This window comes from Odontesthes bonariensis, chromosome 3, assembly GCF_027942865.1.
Source record: "Odontesthes bonariensis isolate fOdoBon6 chromosome 3, fOdoBon6.hap1, whole genome shotgun sequence".
NCBI lineage: Eukaryota > Metazoa > Chordata > Actinopteri > Atheriniformes > Atherinopsidae > Odontesthes > Odontesthes bonariensis.
In genome coordinates, this window is record NC_134508.1 from 6994387 (window position 1) to 7013967 (window position 19581).

Genomic DNA, 19581 nt, shown 5'->3' on the forward strand with positions numbered 1-19581 from the left:
GGCCCTGAAGGCGGGTGCATTAAAGTGCCTAAAAGTTCTACACTTGTATGGTGTTGCTTCTACTTCTGCGACAGCAGTGACACAGTTAGACAGGCACCAGAGATGACAGGAAGAGGCATCAAACAGTGCAGAACAGCCTGGAGTGGGGGGCCACCAAACCCCCCGAGAGCAGAAAGCAGTGACAGGGTAAAGCTCATGAAAGGCATTATCAGTCCAATTACGATCTATTTAGATTTAAATCACAGATGCATGGTCCATGAAGCTGCTGTGCTTTGACTCATATTTGTTCTGTAATTCATTCATTCTACTCAGCGGTTATGGTGAGGTGGGGCTTTTTTTTTTACAAGAGCCGATAACAATTTTGAAAATATGTTTTAATGGCTCATTGTGTGATGACACCAGCACACTCATTTTTGTTCTCTTCAGACATGCTTGAATATTTTTCCTCACTCGTAAGTCACTTTGGGTAAATTGCTGATCACGCTGATGTCATTAAGGGTTTGCGAATCTGTGCACGTGAATTACAAATCTGCAAAAATAAGACCAATATTCCATCTGTATGTACACACTACCAATCCAAGAGCAAGACTCCAAGGATACGGCGTTTAAGTATAACGGCGTTACTAACGGCGTTATTTTTCCAGTAACGGAGTAATCTAATTAATTACTTTTCCCATCGTTACAACGCTGTTATCGTTACTGAGAATATAAAGTGGCGCGTTACTACAATTTGGTTGTAGGCTTTCGGCTACACATCAGCTGCCTGGAGAGAGCAGGGGTGGGGATGATGACACCGTTGCAAATGCGATGATAATTGGCTGGATGGGCGGATGACCTGCTCACGCTGTCTCACTGCACGCGCTGACGACTACTACTAAACACACACAAGACAGCGACAATGGCGACGAGCCAGGGAAGTTCAAAGGTAGCGTTCTCTAACTGGAAGTACAGGCACTACTTCTCACTCGTGGAGATAAAAGGCAAGAATGTGTATGTAACATGCACGCTATGCCCAGAGAAAAAAACTTTATTCACGTCTGCCTCAAGTAACTCAAATCTAATGAAGCACCATACATCAACCCATGCGAATATGAAGCACTTGTTGCTTCTGCAGCTAGCTAACCCAACCTCAAGCCCAAATGCAGCTAGCTAACCCAACCCCAAGCCCAAATGCAGCTAGCTAACCCAAGCCCAAGCCCAAATGCAGCTAGCTAACCCAACCCCAGGCCCAAAGGCAGCTAGCTAACCCAAGCCCAAGCCCAAATGCAGCTAGCTAACCCAACCCCAGGCCCAAATGCAGCTAGCTAACCCAAGCCCAAGCCCAAATGCAGCTAGCTAACCCAACCCCAAGCCCAAATGCAGCTAGCTAACCCAAGCCCAAGCCCAAATGCAGCTAGCTAACCCAACCCCAGGCCCAAATGCAGCTAGCTAACCCAAGCCCAAATGCAGCTAGCTAACCCAACCCCAGGCCCAAATGCAGCTAGCTAACCCAACCCCAGGCCCAAATGCAGCCAGTTACCAATAATCAATTAATAACTAATAGTAGGTACCACGAAATACCCGCTACATGAGCTCTGTAACAGAATTATTGTGCATTGAAAAGAAGTCATCTCTTTACTTAAAGCTAGTTGCAAACTTGCATAGTGCTTTCACTACTCTACACATTTTGTCCCGTATGTATCAACAGTTTCATACAGCATCACTATAATAAGCAGCCGATTCAGCCCATGTTGAGGTGATGGCATCTGCAGTGGAGAGGAGAGAAAAAAGGAGATGGCTCTGGAGATGTTCAACCCTCCCATTTATGGTAATCTTAAAAAGTTTAGATTCTGTAGAAGACAGCTAGAGATGTGCAGTATGGGTTTGTGTTGAGGGCAGTAATGGGGCCAGGCATACTTACAGCCTTTACAGCAGTTAAATCGAGCATTTAAGTCCAAACATTCAGTATTTGGTTTTCAGAGAAAAAGAAAGCCAGAGAAATTACTTTTCCATTACACAAAGGTCGGATATTCAAAAAAAAAAGTGATAACTACAATATATGAGCCTGTAAATCGTTTTTCTCTCTCAGGGAGGAGGAAAACGGTTTCCTCATTGTGCCACATTTCTTAAGGTCTATCTATCTATCTCCACAAACCACATTGACTCCATCTTCTGCTTTCTGTCTCACACACACACTCACATGGGGTCACATGAAACTCACTGTTTCTGTCCTTGCTGCCGCCTTCCACGTGCCATAGATGAGGTGAGCTGTTCCACCTGCTTCCTGCCACATCTTGACAGTTATTAACTACGAAGAAGAGGACACAACGGCAACATAAACGCTGGCACAATCGCTTGGAATAGGGTTTAAATTCAACCTTATAAGCTTTCCAAACCCTTTATTGCAGTAGAATTTTATTGGATTGCAGCACAGTAGACTGTAGTGTTTGTTCTTGTCCCCTACTCAGTATAGGATACGCTTAAATATTGAATCGAGATTACCTCTGCTCCTGCGAATTAGATTTAGGACTTATGCTGATAAAGTGTAATTCGAAAAGAGATTTTGAAATATAATTAAAAATCAGTTTTTCAGTCTGCGGACTTGACTGTTTGACCTTGGTCATCTTTTTCTTTTTCCTTTTTTTTGAGCCAGGATTCTTGAACGATCAGGAAATCTGCCTGAAGATGTAAGGCTGCAGTGTGGTTAAAAGCAACATCTTGGCTTTCAAGAAGTTCTTCAAACGTCAAAATGCATCTTTTGAACACCTACTATAAAAGGAGTGATACAGTATGATCTGAATTCTCTGAAAGGGATTTGCTAAGGGATTGATTATTGATTAGGGGTGCACCGATTGCAGTTACAAATTGGCCGGTCAGTGCACCTCTATTACGGTATTGATAGACGTACCAAATCAAAAGTGTCTAAAGCTTCTGAAGGTTTTGGATGCAAATGGGTGGAGGGGACGGAAGCAACACATTCTGACTCCCAAGTGACATGCTAAGCCTCTGTAATTCCTGTGTCAGATTTAAATGCACCACTTTGAGGATGCGTAAGTATCCCCCCCTTCCAAAGTCGGTGTTTTTTAGGGACACTTTTTTTGCTAAAGTTAAAGAAGCAAATCTCTTTTGGTATGTTTCTATAAGTTTGGCAAACCAAGTCAGAGTTTTGTCTACTTCTCATAGCAAAACTGCTGCAGCTTCTTCGAGCTGGATGGTTTCTGCTGGTGTGCGCAGTGTTGAGAGTTTACCTTTTAAGATTCTGACCTAGGCTCACAGTACCAAAACGTGTTCATTGCTCTTTTTTATGAGCTCCTCTGAAAGATCCACCTTGTATGGTACGAAGTCTTATGGAGTGCTGTGAAGTGCTGATACCCTACGAGCAGATGCATGCACATATCTGCATTCTTCCGTTTTGCTCTCTTTTATTACTAACCATGTAGATACTTAAGAATGTGCAAGACTCTTGTTTAAAGACGGTCGTTTTTGCAGGTTTGAAAAACAACAACTTTGCCCTCAGAAGTCGCATTCATATTACCATTGTTGTCATGGTAATTAGTGGAAAGCATTAACAGCTCTAAACAATCAGAAATTACACTTTCATCATACATTGATTATAATAATTAGGGCTGGGTGAGTTAACTCGTTATTATAACTCATTAATTATTTTACGCATTAGTGCAGGTTTTATTATTTATTTTATTTTGTTAAAGTATGTTGCTCACAGGCTTTTATTTTGTAAAAGTCTGTTGCTGTCTGCTGCGGAACCGGAAAAGAAAGTAATCTGCGGATCCACCAAACATGGAGAAGGGTACGGAACTTTTACTCGGCCATTTTCATTTTAAAGTTCTTCCAGACGGCGGAGTCGACAGAACCAAAGTCATCTGTAAACTCTGCCAAGTTGAATTGTCTTCTCAGCGTAGTAGTTCCAGTCTAAAATATCACTTAAAAGGCAAAACACACAACTGATAGCAGCAAGTCATTCAAGGAAACAGACAGTGGAGCGAGGCTTCTACATAAAAACTACAGAAAGATGCTGATGTTAAAAGTGTGTTTGCACAACAAATGTTATGGCACTTTCATTCATATGGCAGCACATTTAAAATAAAACTAAATGCTAAAAGTTATACACTACTTTTGAATTAATTTTTGGATTTTGCGTACATATGCGATTAATTGTGATTAATCAGGGAAATCATGCGATTAATTAGATTCAAAAGTTTAATCGTTGCCCAGCCTTAATGATAATATCTTTTAAAAGCCATACTCTGGTGCCGCCGCTCATCACTGGGCTCCTCTGCGGGGTAGTTAACGTCAGCCCTGCCCCTGGTGCATCCAGACATTAAGCCTCCTATTCAGCCTACAGCCTGCGTTCCTCTCGTCTCTTGTTCTTCTATCTACAACTCGACATTTTCACAGAAATTGGAAGTTTATTCGCCAGCAGTGGCCCGGTGACAAACACTTCAGTCTCTCAGTTAACACCACAGTAATTTAAGGTAACTTCAGCAGTGAATGAAAGAATGTAATTTCAGCAAAATGTCATACCCCCGCAGCCCAGCAGCTGTGGTGTGGGGGCACAGCGACAGATCAAATCTTTTTTTTGGGACCCTAAACACACAGTTATCTGTACAAAGGCCTAAACAAATGGTCGGCTTACATTAGGGTTTCTCTCCTCTGGCTTTCTGAAATACGTAGAGGTTTATAGCAAAAAAAAAAAGTGTCTTTTAAATAAAAGGTGGCTTCACAAAAAGTTTCATTTGTACAGATACAAGGTGCAGATTTCTGTGGAACGTATTCAGGAGTGTGCTAGTTTTAATAAAGTGATTGGTTTTGATTCCAGGGTCGTTGAATAGCCATTTTCCATGGTCTTTTTCAGAAATGCAGTTTTATCAGGGCACCTTTTATTGTAGTTTACTTTCAGTCTCAATCTTCCTCACTCATAGGGAAGAAAAAACTTCTTCTCTTTTCAATGTGATCATGTGAAGAAGAGCCTATCTGTTTGTTTGAAGGTCAGTGCCGTTTGTAAATCTATACGAGCTCCAGTGGTGTAATGTCAGCACTATTGGCTGTGAGGATATTGACTGGAAGCCCAGTGATTTATTCTATCACAGTACACCCATCGTGTGTTGTGAGCACAGTTTGTGGGAGTGATGTTAATCCCAACGCTACCGTCTCATCTCTTCTACTTATCGTTATGAAGTGTTTCTCCCTGCTGATGAAATTACCTCTCCTGACTGGAGTCACCTCTCATCTTCTCGCCTGGAAACTTGTCACGATGTTCTTTATGTTGCCGTCTTTCTGCTAAGCCACGGCCTCTTTCAGGCCTCCCTACAGGATCACAAACATTATGTACTACATTATTATAGATGATCCTTTGAAATCTAGTTAACCCAACCTGTTTCAGTATTTTCAATTAGGGCTGGGCAACGATTAAAATTTTTAATCTAATTAATCACATAATTTCCCTGATTAATCGCATTTGTACGCAAAATCCAAAAATGAATTCAAAAGTAGTGTATAGCTTTTAGCCTTTAGTTTTATTTTAAATGTGCTGCCATATGAATGAAAGTGCCATAACATTTGTTGTGCAAACACAATTTGTTATGGCAATTTATTTTGAAATACGTGCTTTTATGTTGCACCTATAGCGGTCTTTCTTTTCTGGTTCTGCAGCAGACGGCAACAGAATTTTACAATAATAAAACTTGCTTTAATGTGTGATAAAATATTTATCGGCGTTAAATAATTAACAAGTTAACGCGATAATAACGTGTTAACTCATCCAGTCCTAGTTTCAAACTAATGTGCATGCATGTTGGTTCTCTTTAGGCTGGTGTGAAAGTCAAAAGGAGTTTTATTACAATACAACAGCGACGTATTACAAGGATTACATTGTTAGATTAAGATTAAGACTTTATTGCCATGTAGTCAGTTGAAATTACTCCTCCGCATTTAACCCATCGAGGTCGGTACCTGTTGAACACACACACATGCACACGGTCACACACTCGTGGAGACAGATGCCATACACTGGAGCGGTGGGCAGCCAATCACAGCACCCGTCGCCCGGGTAGCATGGGGGTTCAGTGCTTTGCTCACGGGCACCTCGGCCGTGGCAAAGAGGTGCACTTACACTAATCTTTTCAAGCAGCGAGAGTGGGAATCGAACAGCTGACCTTCCGGTTATTGGAAGCCATTGAGCCCTAAATGTGCCTTTTTCCTGTTTCTGTGCTTTTAAAAACGTGTGGTTTGATTTGACATTTAAATCCACTCGCTAACTAAACTAGTAATCCTTATTATCCGGTAACGTGAACCTTTTGAAGTCTGCAACATCGCAGAAAAATATTTAAAATAACCATCCAGCCAAACGGGTTTTTGGCGTGTCCGCTGAGGAGAATTTAATGCCATCTTTAATTAAAACAACAGAATGAAAAAGACAAATGACAATGTTGAGATACTTTAAGCTACTGTGAGGTGACACATATTCCTAACGGGCTTTTCAGTCACATTTTCTGATGTGTTTAGTGGTGTGATTACGGTTTTTACAGAAAAGATGCAACTTTGAAGAATCTACAGCACTGAGGTCTGTTTGATTTCAGTTGAGTGTATTGATCACTATCCCAGTTTCTAGGTCTGTTAGTTTGGTTTTGAGACTTGACTTTGACTTCATGTAGCTCAGTTTACTGTGATTTAAGGCAAACTTTTCACATTTAAACCACAAAGTCAGCTCCCAGAATTATGAATTGTATGAATAGGGCTTTATCCTGCTTTATGCTAATGTAGTCAAGCATCGTCAAACAACAAAGCTCCAAAGGAGGAACCATTTAAACCTAATTTGTTCCCTGAGCATGAAAACTCTGAGCTTCATATTTTGCATACAACTCAGAAAGTGTTCCCTGTTTCCACCACAGGCTGTTTTATATCGAAACTGGTGCATGGTCTCATACGGTGCTCAATGATCACTTCTAAGACTCTTTTATTCATCTAATTCTGATGTTGTCGCGCATATATATAAGGCAATATTGTGACATTTCAGGGAAGATCCACTCCAAGAATTTCAAATGGCAGAAACCTCAAATGAATAAAAAAAACTATTTGTTTTGTTTTGTTTAAAAAAAAAAAAAATCCCAGTTCTTTAAGGTCCCCTATTTGTTAACAGTTTCATGGCCCTTGGCAGGGAAGTTGTTCCAAGCATCTTGGAAACATTGCCATCATTAGACTTTCTCCGTGTTCTCTTTTTCTTTTCAGTCTTTGTGGTGCTGAGACCAGATCCCCCTGCCTCATCTGTCACAGACTGTTTGTCCTCGTCTTTTAAGGTCACTCTTCGTGACAAGAACTCCATGTCGTACTTTTCATGCCACTGAATGAATCCGGGACCAATTAAAATCTTCCCTGGTTGTTTTTATGATGGACATGGATCTGAAGTGCAACGTTTTATACAGGAAAAACTAGAATGCAGGAGTACAGCTTAGTGGATATATGTTTTTACTTTTGCCTTTTAAAACGAATGCTTGTTTACTGTGCATGCACAGTAGCCTTTACTCACTCTGTGCCCATGCATCTCAACACATGTAAACACATACATATGCTGTTCTGTTGTCATTAGAGCCTGACGAATTGGGTATAAGAGGATTTGGACATTGTAGATTGTAGGCGTGCACACACAAACATACTCTATGTGAGAAACCTAGCTTCTCTAACCGTTAACTATAACATCTGAATGCCTAAGCCTAATCTTTACCATAAATCTTACCATAACCTAATTATCACCTTAAAACCAAGTATTAACCCTCAGAAATGGCTGTGGACACATGGCGAGCACAGTGTGTTACCGGTGTTGTGGGTGCGTCAGCGTTCAGTCCCAATCGTAACTTAGAAATGTACACACGCACACACACGTGCACGCAAAGACATTTTTTTTGTTTCTAAACCCAGATCTGAAAGAAGAAAACATCTTCTTTCGCCAAGGCTAATGTACACTCGTGTGGACACGGAGTCAGCAGCGATGAGTCATAAATAGTTTTCATTCTTCAAACCCAAAGTCACTGCAAGATGTTTCTGACAAGGGAGAGAAAATGTGCAAAGCAGGGAATATCTGGATATACTAAGTGGTCAGACAGACTTATCTGTATAGACCAGTGTCCATCGTGTGTTCAAATCCTCCCCTGCAGTTTGTGTCTCAACCTCTTTCGTGCTGCCTCATCTTAATTAAGATAATAGTAACAGTGCACAATGTTCTTTGTTTAATTGTATTGCTGATATTAAGCAGTGGTTGGCCCAAAATTTTCTTCATTTAAATGATGACAAAACTGAATGCCTTGTGTTTGGGGACACTGTGACGGCTGGCTTTGGCTCCTTGTCTTCAAAGCTTAGTTCAACCGTCAGAAATCTGGGAGTGACCTTTGACCTTTGATCTGAGGTTGGACAAACAAATTAACAATGTCGTCAGGACTAGTTTTTTCCAGTTACGTCTCCTGGCCAAAGTTAAAATGTTTTTAAGTCGTCATGACCTTGAGAAAGCCATCCGTGCCCTAATAAGTTCAAGGTCAGACTATTGCAATGCGCTTTATTTTTTTTGGTTTATTTTTTTTAACTCCCTCCATTGGCTTCCTGTCCTTTATGGAACTGATTATAAACTTTTAATGTTTGTTTTTAAAGCTCTTAATGATGGGGGCCTCGCCCCATCATATTTATCTGAGCTTTTAACAGTCCCGGTAGAGCTCTGAGGTCAACAGATCAGTTTCTGCTGGAGGTGCCCAGGTCAGAATACAAACCCTGGGGTGAGCGAGCCTTTTCCCAAAGCTGCCCCCAGGCTCTGGAATAAGCCCCCCGTCCAGCTGCGTCTTATTTCTGACCTGGGCCTCTTCAGATCTAGGATAAAAACCTGCTTATGGCTACGTTTGATTGGTGAAACACAGTCAGGTGGTAGAGCCTTTGGTGGAAGTCTCTCTCTGTCAGAATAAAACATTAAAATGAGGCGTACGTGGAGGGATGAAAATAATGACGCGTAGAATACCAAAGAGGTGAAGTAACCAGCTCATTGTAGCCTAATGTAGCGGAGTAAGAGGACAGTTTCTGCTGCACAGATCTACTCAAGTAAAAGTAAAAAGTATAGTGATTTACAACTACTCCGAGAAGTATAATTTTTTCAAAAACTTACTCAAGTAAATGTAACGGAGTAAATGTAACTTGTTACTACCGACCTCTGCTCATTGTAAGCCAACAGCTCTGTTGATAATATTAGCCCTGGCTGTGCCATAGGAAATTAAGTGGGTAGAGCGGCTCTACAGAATCAGCTGCAGCATTTCAGAGCAAATGAGGAGAAGGGAAAAGCTCACATAAGAAACATCTGCCAATGACAGCCTTATACTGTAGCTGCTATCATCACAGGCTGCTGTGAGGCCCCAGGGGATCATGACTCACCTTAAGCTTGTTTTAGCTCCGCTTCATTCTACTCGGTATTCAGATATAAACTTGGCATTTAAAGAGAGCCAAGCAACTCATGTAAATGAGTAAATGATTCATCTAAAGTACTGTTGGCAGAGCAGTGGGAGTGAAAACAGACTGATGAGTCAGACATGAACAGGAAAAACTTTGTATCTGTCAACAATATAATAAATGAGAGGAAGTAACTGTGAAAGATTCCTAAAGTGAAGAAGAGCAGATCTGTGTACACCCGCCCCTTTAAAACTATTTTACCATTTGAAATATAGTAAATACTTTAAACATCTTCTTAGAGAGAAAAGAAATTAAACAAAAAATATAGCTGCAAGCAGCGATGAGGGGTCCTAGCAGCATGGCACAATAGGCAAGGCTATGGCTGCTCAGGAAGGCGTCATGAGTCCATGCATCAAGTTTGGCATTGATACATAAATGCATCGCAGAGATACGGCCTGACGTCCTGTTTGCGCGTCGGCGTAGAATTTGATTGGCTGGCACGGGCAAACGGAAGCGAAATGAAAAAATACCCATTATAGCTTTTGTGCGGCTTGGTCTGAAGATTCGATGTGTCAAGTCCTGTGGAAATCGGACAATCTGCGTGGCCTGAAATGTTTTTTGAAGGTTTTTGATAAAATTCAAAATGGTGGAAAATTCAAGATGGCGTAGACAACGTCATGGGTTGCGATGACCTCGTCTGCATCCAGGGATTCCATTGGTACCTCATTTGTGAAATTTGGAGCAAGGGGTCCAAAGATATGAGCAAAAATGCATTTTTGCTACATATAGCGCCCCCTACAGGCCAGACGTCACCAAACTTCTTGGGCCTCTCACCGTAGTGGTCATGAGTCTGTGTTAGAAATTTGACGTCATAACATCAAATGGTTGCCAAGATATGGCATTGACATCTTTGCAGAGTTTGATTAGCTTGTATGGAAAAACGGAAGCGTAATTAAAAATTCCACACAATAACTTTTGTGCGGCTTGGTCTGAAGATTCTATGTGCCAAGTCCCGTGAAAATTAGACAATCTGTGTGACCTGAAATGCTTTTTGAAGGTTTTTGGTAAAATTCAAAATGGCGGAAAATCGTGCCCTCGTCTTGATCCAAGGATTCCAACGATGCCTCATTTGTGAAATTTGGACCAAGGAGTCCAAAGTTATGCAGCTGAATGCACTTTGAACTTTGACGTGTTGGTGGCGCTAGAGAGTACACTGTTGGGGCATGAAAATTCTTGAGGTTGACTTTGGCACTGTGCTGAATACATGTGCCAAATTTCACAACTTTTTACTAGGGGTGGAACGGTACAAAAAACTCACGGTTCGCTACGTACCTCGGTACGGACCCTACGGTTCGGTACAGTGCCGAAGGAGGCATGTAACGAGGTTCGAGGACATGTAATAGATATCTGAATCCTGCCTCTTCTACAGTGGAATATGGGCGCATAGCAGATGCGATGTAAATTCCAATTGCTTCGGTAATTTTTTTTGCTCTGCATGTATTCGTATCCAGGAGTTGTTGTAATACATTTGGGAGACGTAATAGGTCGGGTCTTTTCATGGTTCTATAGAACGCATCTGACGGAGGTGTGTGGTGGTCGGTAGCTACGCCCCATGTCATGCTATCACGGCTGAAATGTTTCATCATACCACACAGACAGAACCGGCGGGTGTTTAAGTTAAACTTACACGTTGTCTCCTTTGTCTGCAGCGCTCTGCTCTCCTTTCTTCCTTCATGAAATGAAAAAGTATCTCCTGACTCTCTCTGTGAGCTCTTCCAGCCTCGATGTTAGACGCCTGATGTGATCGTCCATGATTAATATCACCATCATGCAGACCATGAACACGGTGGCCTCCCCACTCTCCATATTAGCTTCTTTGTGGTGTTTTTTCTTCTCTCGGGTTTTGTTTTGTTTTGTTGTTGAATGTGGCGCTAAACGGCTAACGTAACACGTCACTGACGCAGACGGCTGCGCACGCCGCATCAGTCCCGACTCATGTGCGAATGCAGACTGAAACAGCTCCGCTGGGGAAGGACAGTTATCAGAACGAAATTCGAGTAGGACAGTTCTGATAACTGCGTTCTTATAACTACTCTGTCCGAAAGCGTATATCTCTACGGACCAATCAGAGCTTGCATGTGGCAGTGTTTAAATGGGTCCTGAAGGAAACTCTTGCAAAATAACAGTTCCGCGTTCAGATCAATATTAAACTTCCGTACCGTGTGTATTCTGCGTGGCAATGCGCGTACCGAACCGTGACCCCCGTACCGTGACGGTTCGACACGAATACATATACCGTGCCGGCCCTACTTTTTACCATAGCGTTCATGGGGCTGCCATAGACTTCAATTGCAGCAGAAACGGATCAAAATTAATAGGAAAAGCTAGTAACACAATGGGTTCCTTCGCTGCTAGGCACCCAATGAACACTTTTTAATAATGACTTTCTTAAATCAGTGAAAACTTGGTTGCTTGTCTTCTTCCCTGCCTACGCTGACCCATGCAGTGTGTAGCACCAACAGGAATGTTGCCAAATCACTATAAATCTCCTGAGAAGGAGTCACAAACAGTCAGGGCAACGGCTGCTCATATTCACAACTAATCGCTTTAGTAAAGTCCTGAAACTGATCCAAGCTGTTGAGAAACTCTTTTCAGCAGAAAATAACACCGCACAAGTGTCACGAGAGGAAGTACCAGGTTTAGTTTCTATCCTTTTCAGTTTGATGATGTGACGAGAGAAACCCTGCACCTTAGAATTAATCTGCAAAGTTTTGCTCAGCACCTGTAAAAGTCAAATGAAATGCATCTCCAACAGTGCAACTACGGAAAAATATTCAAGAGGAGGAAAGGGGAACAAATTCCCAACATAAACTATGAGCTTCTGCTACTGAAATGGGTCTTTTTGGTCTTTTGGGCCTTGGGAGTTGTGGTGTGGAGTCATCTGTGTTCACACAGATTCAATCCAGTTTTATTTATATCGCGCAAAATTACAACAAATATCATCTCAAGGCACTGACTCCAACAATACCATCCAATTCAGGCCGATTATAATCCAACTCACTGTAATATAATTAGAATCCAATCCAGTTAAATCCAACAAAACAAACAAACATGGAGCTGCACTGAAGAGTGTGAGATGATCTGACTCTACAGGCATCTGTATGACCCATCAAAACCCATGAAGGCAGAACTGGACATGGAACAAGAACATTGAAAACCGCTCAAAAGTGAAACCTCATAGTTACATCTGCATATTAGACTGTGTGTGCTATGAATGCTTCCTCAGCTATTCCTGCTGTGTCATGGCACCATTGCCTTTTTTGTGATCGTGTTTGTTGTGTTTAGGAGGAAAACTGCAGTGAGTCTGAAGCACCTTTATAAATCTCACAATTCGCTCAAACAGGGACCAGTACAGCAGGTACAGTTGCAGCTTCAGAATCTTTGTCGTGTTGTTTGTGCTCTTTCCAAGCAGTCTTTGTAGGGTTTACCGTCGTCCTGCTGGGGGGAGCTGATACTGTAGGAGGGTTCTGTTGCCATGAGGGTTCAAAGTGCAACTTAGGGTTACCCTAAGCCTTAAATTATTCCAAAGGCAATACAGATAAACACATCACACAAAGTAAAAGAATGTTCACATTCAAATTGGCTAAATGCAAAGTTCAACCAAAGCCACACAGCAACTTGAAACCCATATGGGCAAACACAGGTGAGGCCACCATGGAAACTGCAGACAAACCCACGTGGGACCCTTATCTGCAGCCCAAATTTAAACCTTATGGGCCCCACATGGACATGCTGGCTGGGAAATGGCACCACTACAACCCAAAAATACCACTTAAAGAAGCTGCTCAGGAAGTACTTTATATGCACAAATACAACTACACAGTTTCTATTTTTCTGATTTACTTTTCTGGCTATTTGATGTTTTTGTGACATTTCCAATAATTCTACTTTCTTGGGTTCTGATGGATCAGATCAGATGCTTTCACGCTCTTAGCTGCAACTCTTTCTGTTTTTCATTCCTCACTCAGCTGGAAAACAAACTCCATGAAGAAAAACACGAGAAAGGAAAGTCAGCCACCATCCTTCCTTAGTTAAAGAGTGTGAAATTCACTTGGTGAAGGTTCACCATTTGGGGGGGGGGGGGGGGGGGGAATCAACTGATTTATTCAACTGTAAGAATTAGTTGTAAAGTTGAATTTCATTCAGTTGTTTCTTTCTTCCAGTTAAAAAAAACACCAGAACTATTTCAGTGGCTCGTACACTCGCCTCTTTTTCACTTCCACCTCCATCATTTTTGCCTTTTCCGTTCCTTCATCTCTCAGTGCCTTCCACATTTCTCATATCTCCCCCCGTCCTCTCCTGTGTTCTGCGCTCCCTCATCCCTATCTTCTCCTGCTCCTGTGTAATCTCTCCTCTTTAACCTTCTTCACCCTCTATCTTTTTTTCTTTGTTTTCTATTCCTACCCCGAGATGTCATTTCTTTTCCATATTTCTTACTCATACCTCCATCTGTCCTTCACCTAAAATAATCTACTCTGCTGTTCGTTTTCCTCTGTTTTCACCATCTGTACTCCTGTTTCGCATCTGGCCTTCATCATTTTCTGTCTTATTGGATCTTCTCAGCTTTTGCTTATTAGTGATGTGGATTGAAGGAAGAGAGATTTCTGCGAGATGATTGGTTGGCAACTTCTGCTTTGATGGATTGAGCTTGTGTCACTGATAAAGCAGCAGTTGTTGGGGCTGCAGCAGGCCGCCTGATCAGAGCAAACATGGTGGTTATTATTAGTCTTCTTTTCTTCATACTATACTGCAAAAGATATGACATATTCAGCTTCCACTGGAACTGTTCTTTCCCTTTCAATTAAGGTATTTCTGGTAGTAATAAGCCGAGTTGTGAGACAATGTCTACTGTGGGGGGTTTGAATATTTCATTCTCTACTCGGTGAAACACTTGAAGGGAAGTTTTTAACGCCTTCTTGTCCTGCAGAACAATGAGAAATGGGAGTTTTGTTGCTTGAGAAAATCTGCATCCTCTCTGCAGTTTGCGTTGGACGAAAGGAATGCAAACCAACCGCATGTCTTATAGTGATGAATTGATCATTTTAGCATGAATTAATATATGTTGCATATGTCGGAACTGAGTATCCAGAATATACTCAGTTTGACTTCAGTTGTCCATGTTGCACTGATGAATCATAACGCAGGATGATTGTTTTGGAAATGTTTGCCTACTAACAGCTGTCTGAATTACAAGGATCACAAAGTATGGAGTTACTTTATGATATCACGTTTTAATCAATTCATCTTAAACGGTGGAAAACATACCCAGTTATGTTTGTACCCACAGAATTCATTTCACACAACACAAACTTTGAAGAAGATGAGCTTTGTCACAACGGGGTGGGTTGGTAGGACACGGATGCGGACTCAAAAGATGTAAAAAGCAAACTTGATTTATTCACAAAAAACAGGGATTAACAAAAAGCGCGGCTGAGCCGGATATCAAAACGAGACTTTGGGAACAAAACCATGAATATGACTGTGACTAGAAAACAAAACAAAAGACTTCACATGACTTGGAAAACCGCTTATCTTGGCGTAGCTTGACGTGGCAAGGAAGAGGTGATATCGGGGAAAAGATCTCACAAAAAGACAGGGGAGCCTGGAAACTAAATAGTGAACTGGGAGTGATAGGTGACTGAGTGCAGCTGGGGACAATGACAAACAGGTGACGTGAGTGAAACTAATGAGCAAACAGAAACTGTGGGGAAGACAATGGCAAACTAAATACAGACATGAACTCAAAAACCAAGACATAAAACAACCTAAAACATGATAAAACATCAAACTAAAAACATGGGGAAAACCCCATGGACGTGACAAGCTTAAAGACGTTTGTCCCACCTTGAGACTGCATGCTCAAATCATGCCACTTTGACTGAAACTTTATTTTTATTTGTTACGTTCTCCTTAGAAAAGCATGAATTATCTTCGTTCACCAATGTTTTGTCATTTGTGTGAGGAACAATTTAGCACTTATTTACTTTATAGCACAAATCATTTACATTTACAAACTACAGTCACTTTCCTGGGAGTGCATAAGGGGTATCGGTACAAGCAGTTATCTGACAAATTCTTCATTTCCTCATCTCAGAGCCTGCTTTGTGCAGTGCACTTTGTATTGGGACACGAGCGTGGACGACTCGATCACATGACTGTGTGCAAATAAAGATCATTTCCATTTGGCTGAAAATATATGTGTTAGCAGAAATACGTAATTAAAAGAATTCTTGACAACAATTTATACTGATAAGTACTTTCACAACTGGTTTGCTAATTTGGTTTCAGCCATCAGTAGAGGCCACGCATGTTTGTTAGTGAGCTGGTTGATTGCAGCCGTCTCCCATTTTCTGTCGGTTGTGACTAACACCAGTTTGTCTTTTTCTCTCTTATTCTCTGCAGAGACCCGGCTCTTTGCCTCTCCCGCCCCAGATTCATCACTTTGTCTGTCGCCTCCATCGTCCTACCTCTCCAGCATGTCGCTGAAGGTCCAGACCAGCAACGTGACAAACAAGACAGATCCAAAGTCCATCAACTCTCGGGTGTTTATTGGCAACCTGAATACGGCGGTCGTGAAGAAGTCAGATGTCGAGAGCATCTTCTCCAAGTATGGCCGGGTGCTGGGCTGCTCCGTGCACAAAGGTTACGCCTTTGTTCAGTACGCCAGCGAGAGGTATGCCCGGGGGGCTGTGATTGGCGAGAACGGTAGAGTGCTGGCTGGACAAACTCTGGGTGAGTTAGCTTGATACAGCATGATTTAAACATTTGCTCAGAATATAACAGAACGTTGTGCACACAGTAAATAACAGTTTGAGGCTTATTTAAGGACTACTTGATGGTTATTATCCCGCCTGGTTAGATTTAAGGCATAAGCTTTTTTATAATCCCTCAAATTGTAAAAAAAATAAAATAATAATAATCTGTTAATATCTTTAGAGCAGACGATTCTGTAATAATCATACAATCTGACAATACACAAACCTCTGAAAAACCACCTTTATGTTAAATTTTTTCTTCAGTTTTTACTTAAAAAGGCAGCTTTTCCTCCATCTGCTGCTATTACAGTGCACTAATATATCAGAAAGGGAAGTTGAAAGACACGTTAAGCTGCCGGTGTCATGGTGCAGAGTTGTGAAGTTGGACCCAAATGCAGAACACGTCAAAAGAGGGGAGTTGATTATGATGATTTAATGAAAAAAGAATGATGATTAAAAAAAATACCAAAAACACAGGAACAAAACCAAAGCAGACTAAGGAATCTTAAAACTGGCTAGAGGTGATAACAGGAAGGGAGATGAGGATCCGGCAAGGAGTGGTGAAACTCGAATGACATATATACTGGGGAGGTTGATTACTGAACAAGGAACTGGTGGCTGATTACTGACAGGATGCAGGTGAGAGTGAAGAGAGCACAAAGAATACACAAGGATTAATTAAACATAACTGAATACTAAGGCCTTGTCCACACGTAGCCGGGTATTTTTAAAACCGAATGTTTCCCCCCCTCCGTTTATAAAATAATTTGTATCCACATTACCTCGTTTTCGAAAAAAACACCTTCCACACATAACCGAACATCTGCGTTTTCACCTGTCTTGACAACCCAAATGCATTTGCTGTTTTGCGCAATCTGCCCTCGTCAGCTAAATAATAAAGTGTGCACGCAACTTTTTTGAGCACACGGACAGGTGATCATATGACAGTGGACTGCCCCTCGATATGAGGACGTAATAATTCCGACAGCGACAGGAGTGAGGAGTACGACTTGGGCGTGTAAAATCAAGGCAGTAAACAGCGCCTGCACAATAATAACCACCACAGTTCTCAAGACATCCATGCTTCTTCAGTAAACAAAGGTCGCACTTTAGACTTTTAAGCAGATTTGTTGCTGTTTTGGCGCATATTGTGACGTTCGAAAACGCAAATCTCCGGTTATCTCTGTCTACACGCAGCTGCATAAACGGAGTTTTCAAAAATCTTCACTTTGCCCGGAGTTTTTAAAAACATTCGTTTACGATGCGTTTTCATGCATTTTCATGTGGATGACAGGTCCAAACGTAGAAAAATATATTCGTTTTAGCAGATACCCGGCTACGTGTGGATGGGGCCTAAGGGAAACAGAACTAATGTGAAACAAAGACTGATCTAAAACTGAAAGAACTAAGAGCACTGAATAAAAATAATAAAACCAATAACTAAATACAAAAACATCACTAAAAACCCAGATCCTGACAGCCGGAGGCTTTCCTTCCAGCTACCTGTTGTTGTTGTGGAGAAATTAGAGTCGAATCACGCGTCGGTCAGCCGTCCATTGGGGAGTTTATTGAACAAACTGTCACAGCAAATATGCATACAGAATGTTACAAAATCTCCGACGAGCTCATCTTGTGACACTCTTTTATACCGTTTTATCATAACAAGTGTACGTGGCCCTCTCTGGAGACGCCTAGCTTTCGCAGTTTATCATAAACACGCTCATTCTAACTATCAACAATATTCATATGAACCAGTCAACAAGGCACACGATGTAATTATGACATGTCAAGACAATGTCATGACATTATTCTCCCACATTGTCTGAGTAAAGCAGGAAGAGACGAGCTGTCAGTGAGCTTGTGTGGAAAACTCAGCTGGTTCATGTTCGGTCGTTGCAGAGCTGCGTCTGTAAACGTGTGAGAAAGAGAAAGCACATGAACGAGTATAAAGGAACATGTTTGCCTCTTAGTGTACATGTTAAGGTTTGAAAGCTTCATTTCTACCTTAATAATGACACTAGTCAACACTGACAAACAAAAGAGAATGCATTTACCTTAGCGGTGTGGGTGTTTGTGGTAGAGGATTAAGTTATATTTAACGAGTTGCTCAGTGATGCTTTCGACTGTGTCTTTGTGTGTGTGTGTTTCAATAAGAATCCTATAAAATCTTCTCTTCAATACCAACGAGCAACCAGATCACTCTCTTTGACTGTCTCTTTATCACTCTTCATCTCTATCACTGCAGGTCATTTCCAACCATGTGCTTCACTGAGATGTCATTTTTATTTTGAGACTTTTGTAAACCCTTTCAGCGTGTAATCCCTCGGTGCTTTGGCTCCCACATGGAGGATACTAAAACTGTAAATGTAATGGGAAGATGGATGTCCAAAACATTAACGTCACCAAAGCAGAGCTGGAATTGACACCTTAAAGGCATGGTTGGTCATCCTGGAGAGCTAGCAAGATTTGAAAGTGGCAGCTCCGCTAAGCTCCTTTTGGCTGCATTTTCTCTGCCATTGCACTCACATTAAGTTATTTTCGGGCGTAGGCAGAACGGGCGGAACTAGACATGAAGTCATCTGATTGGTTTCTCGGGGGGTTTTTTTTGTCCTCGGCCCGAGGAGTTTGGAGCGGTCAGCTTTTTGTCAGTCCTGAAGCTGCCACAGAGGTCTGATTATTTTCGGCCCTTTTTCTAAAGACATCATGTATAGATTACTGTCAGCATTAGTGTTGCACCGATACTATTTTTTGGCCCCGATACCGATACCGATACCTGGCTGTGCAGTATCAGCCGATACCGATACCATACCGATACCACTCTGTTTGAAAAAAAAAATAATAATTATATATATATATATATATATATATATATATATATATATATATATATATATATATATATATATATATATATATGTATATATATATATATATATATATAGATAGATATGAAGAGCTGCATACTACTTGGATGTAAAATGTTAAATCTTTATTAGTTTACAAGTTCATAAAACACATGGGGTGGGGGGCTCCGATCTAACGGAGAGAGAAAAGGATTGGGAACGCAGGCTTCCTTTGCCGCGACACACACGTCAGACTGACCCTTAACACAGCACACGGAATGAAAACCCACTACACGTCAGGCTAGCTTCACTAGCTTTAAGGCACGCTTCAAACACAGCACACGGAAGGAAAACCCACTACACGTCAGGCTAGCTTCACTAGCTTTAAGGCACGCTTTAAACACAGCACACGGAGTCAACACACCACAAAACACGCGGCTAACCTGCAGCATATGGCGCCCGTTTAACCACAGACCCGTCACTCCTCCCCACGCAACCCCACCAATCAA

The 19581-nt window shown here is 41.6% G+C and overlaps 1 protein-coding gene across 2 annotated transcripts in view; it reads left to right on the top strand.

Annotated features, from left to right (window-relative positions):
- Positions 1-19581, top strand: part of raly (RALY heterogeneous nuclear ribonucleoprotein) — a 136721-nt gene that overhangs the window by 64452 nt on the left and 52688 nt on the right. For both annotated transcript variants that reach the window (XM_075460163.1, XM_075460164.1), the window contains exon 2: positions 15877-16206. In XM_075460163.1, the coding sequence (XP_075316278.1) occupies positions 15951-16206 (256 nt within the window). In that variant the 5' untranslated portion in view covers positions 15877-15950. The remainder of the gene's footprint in view (positions 1-15876; positions 16207-19581) is intronic.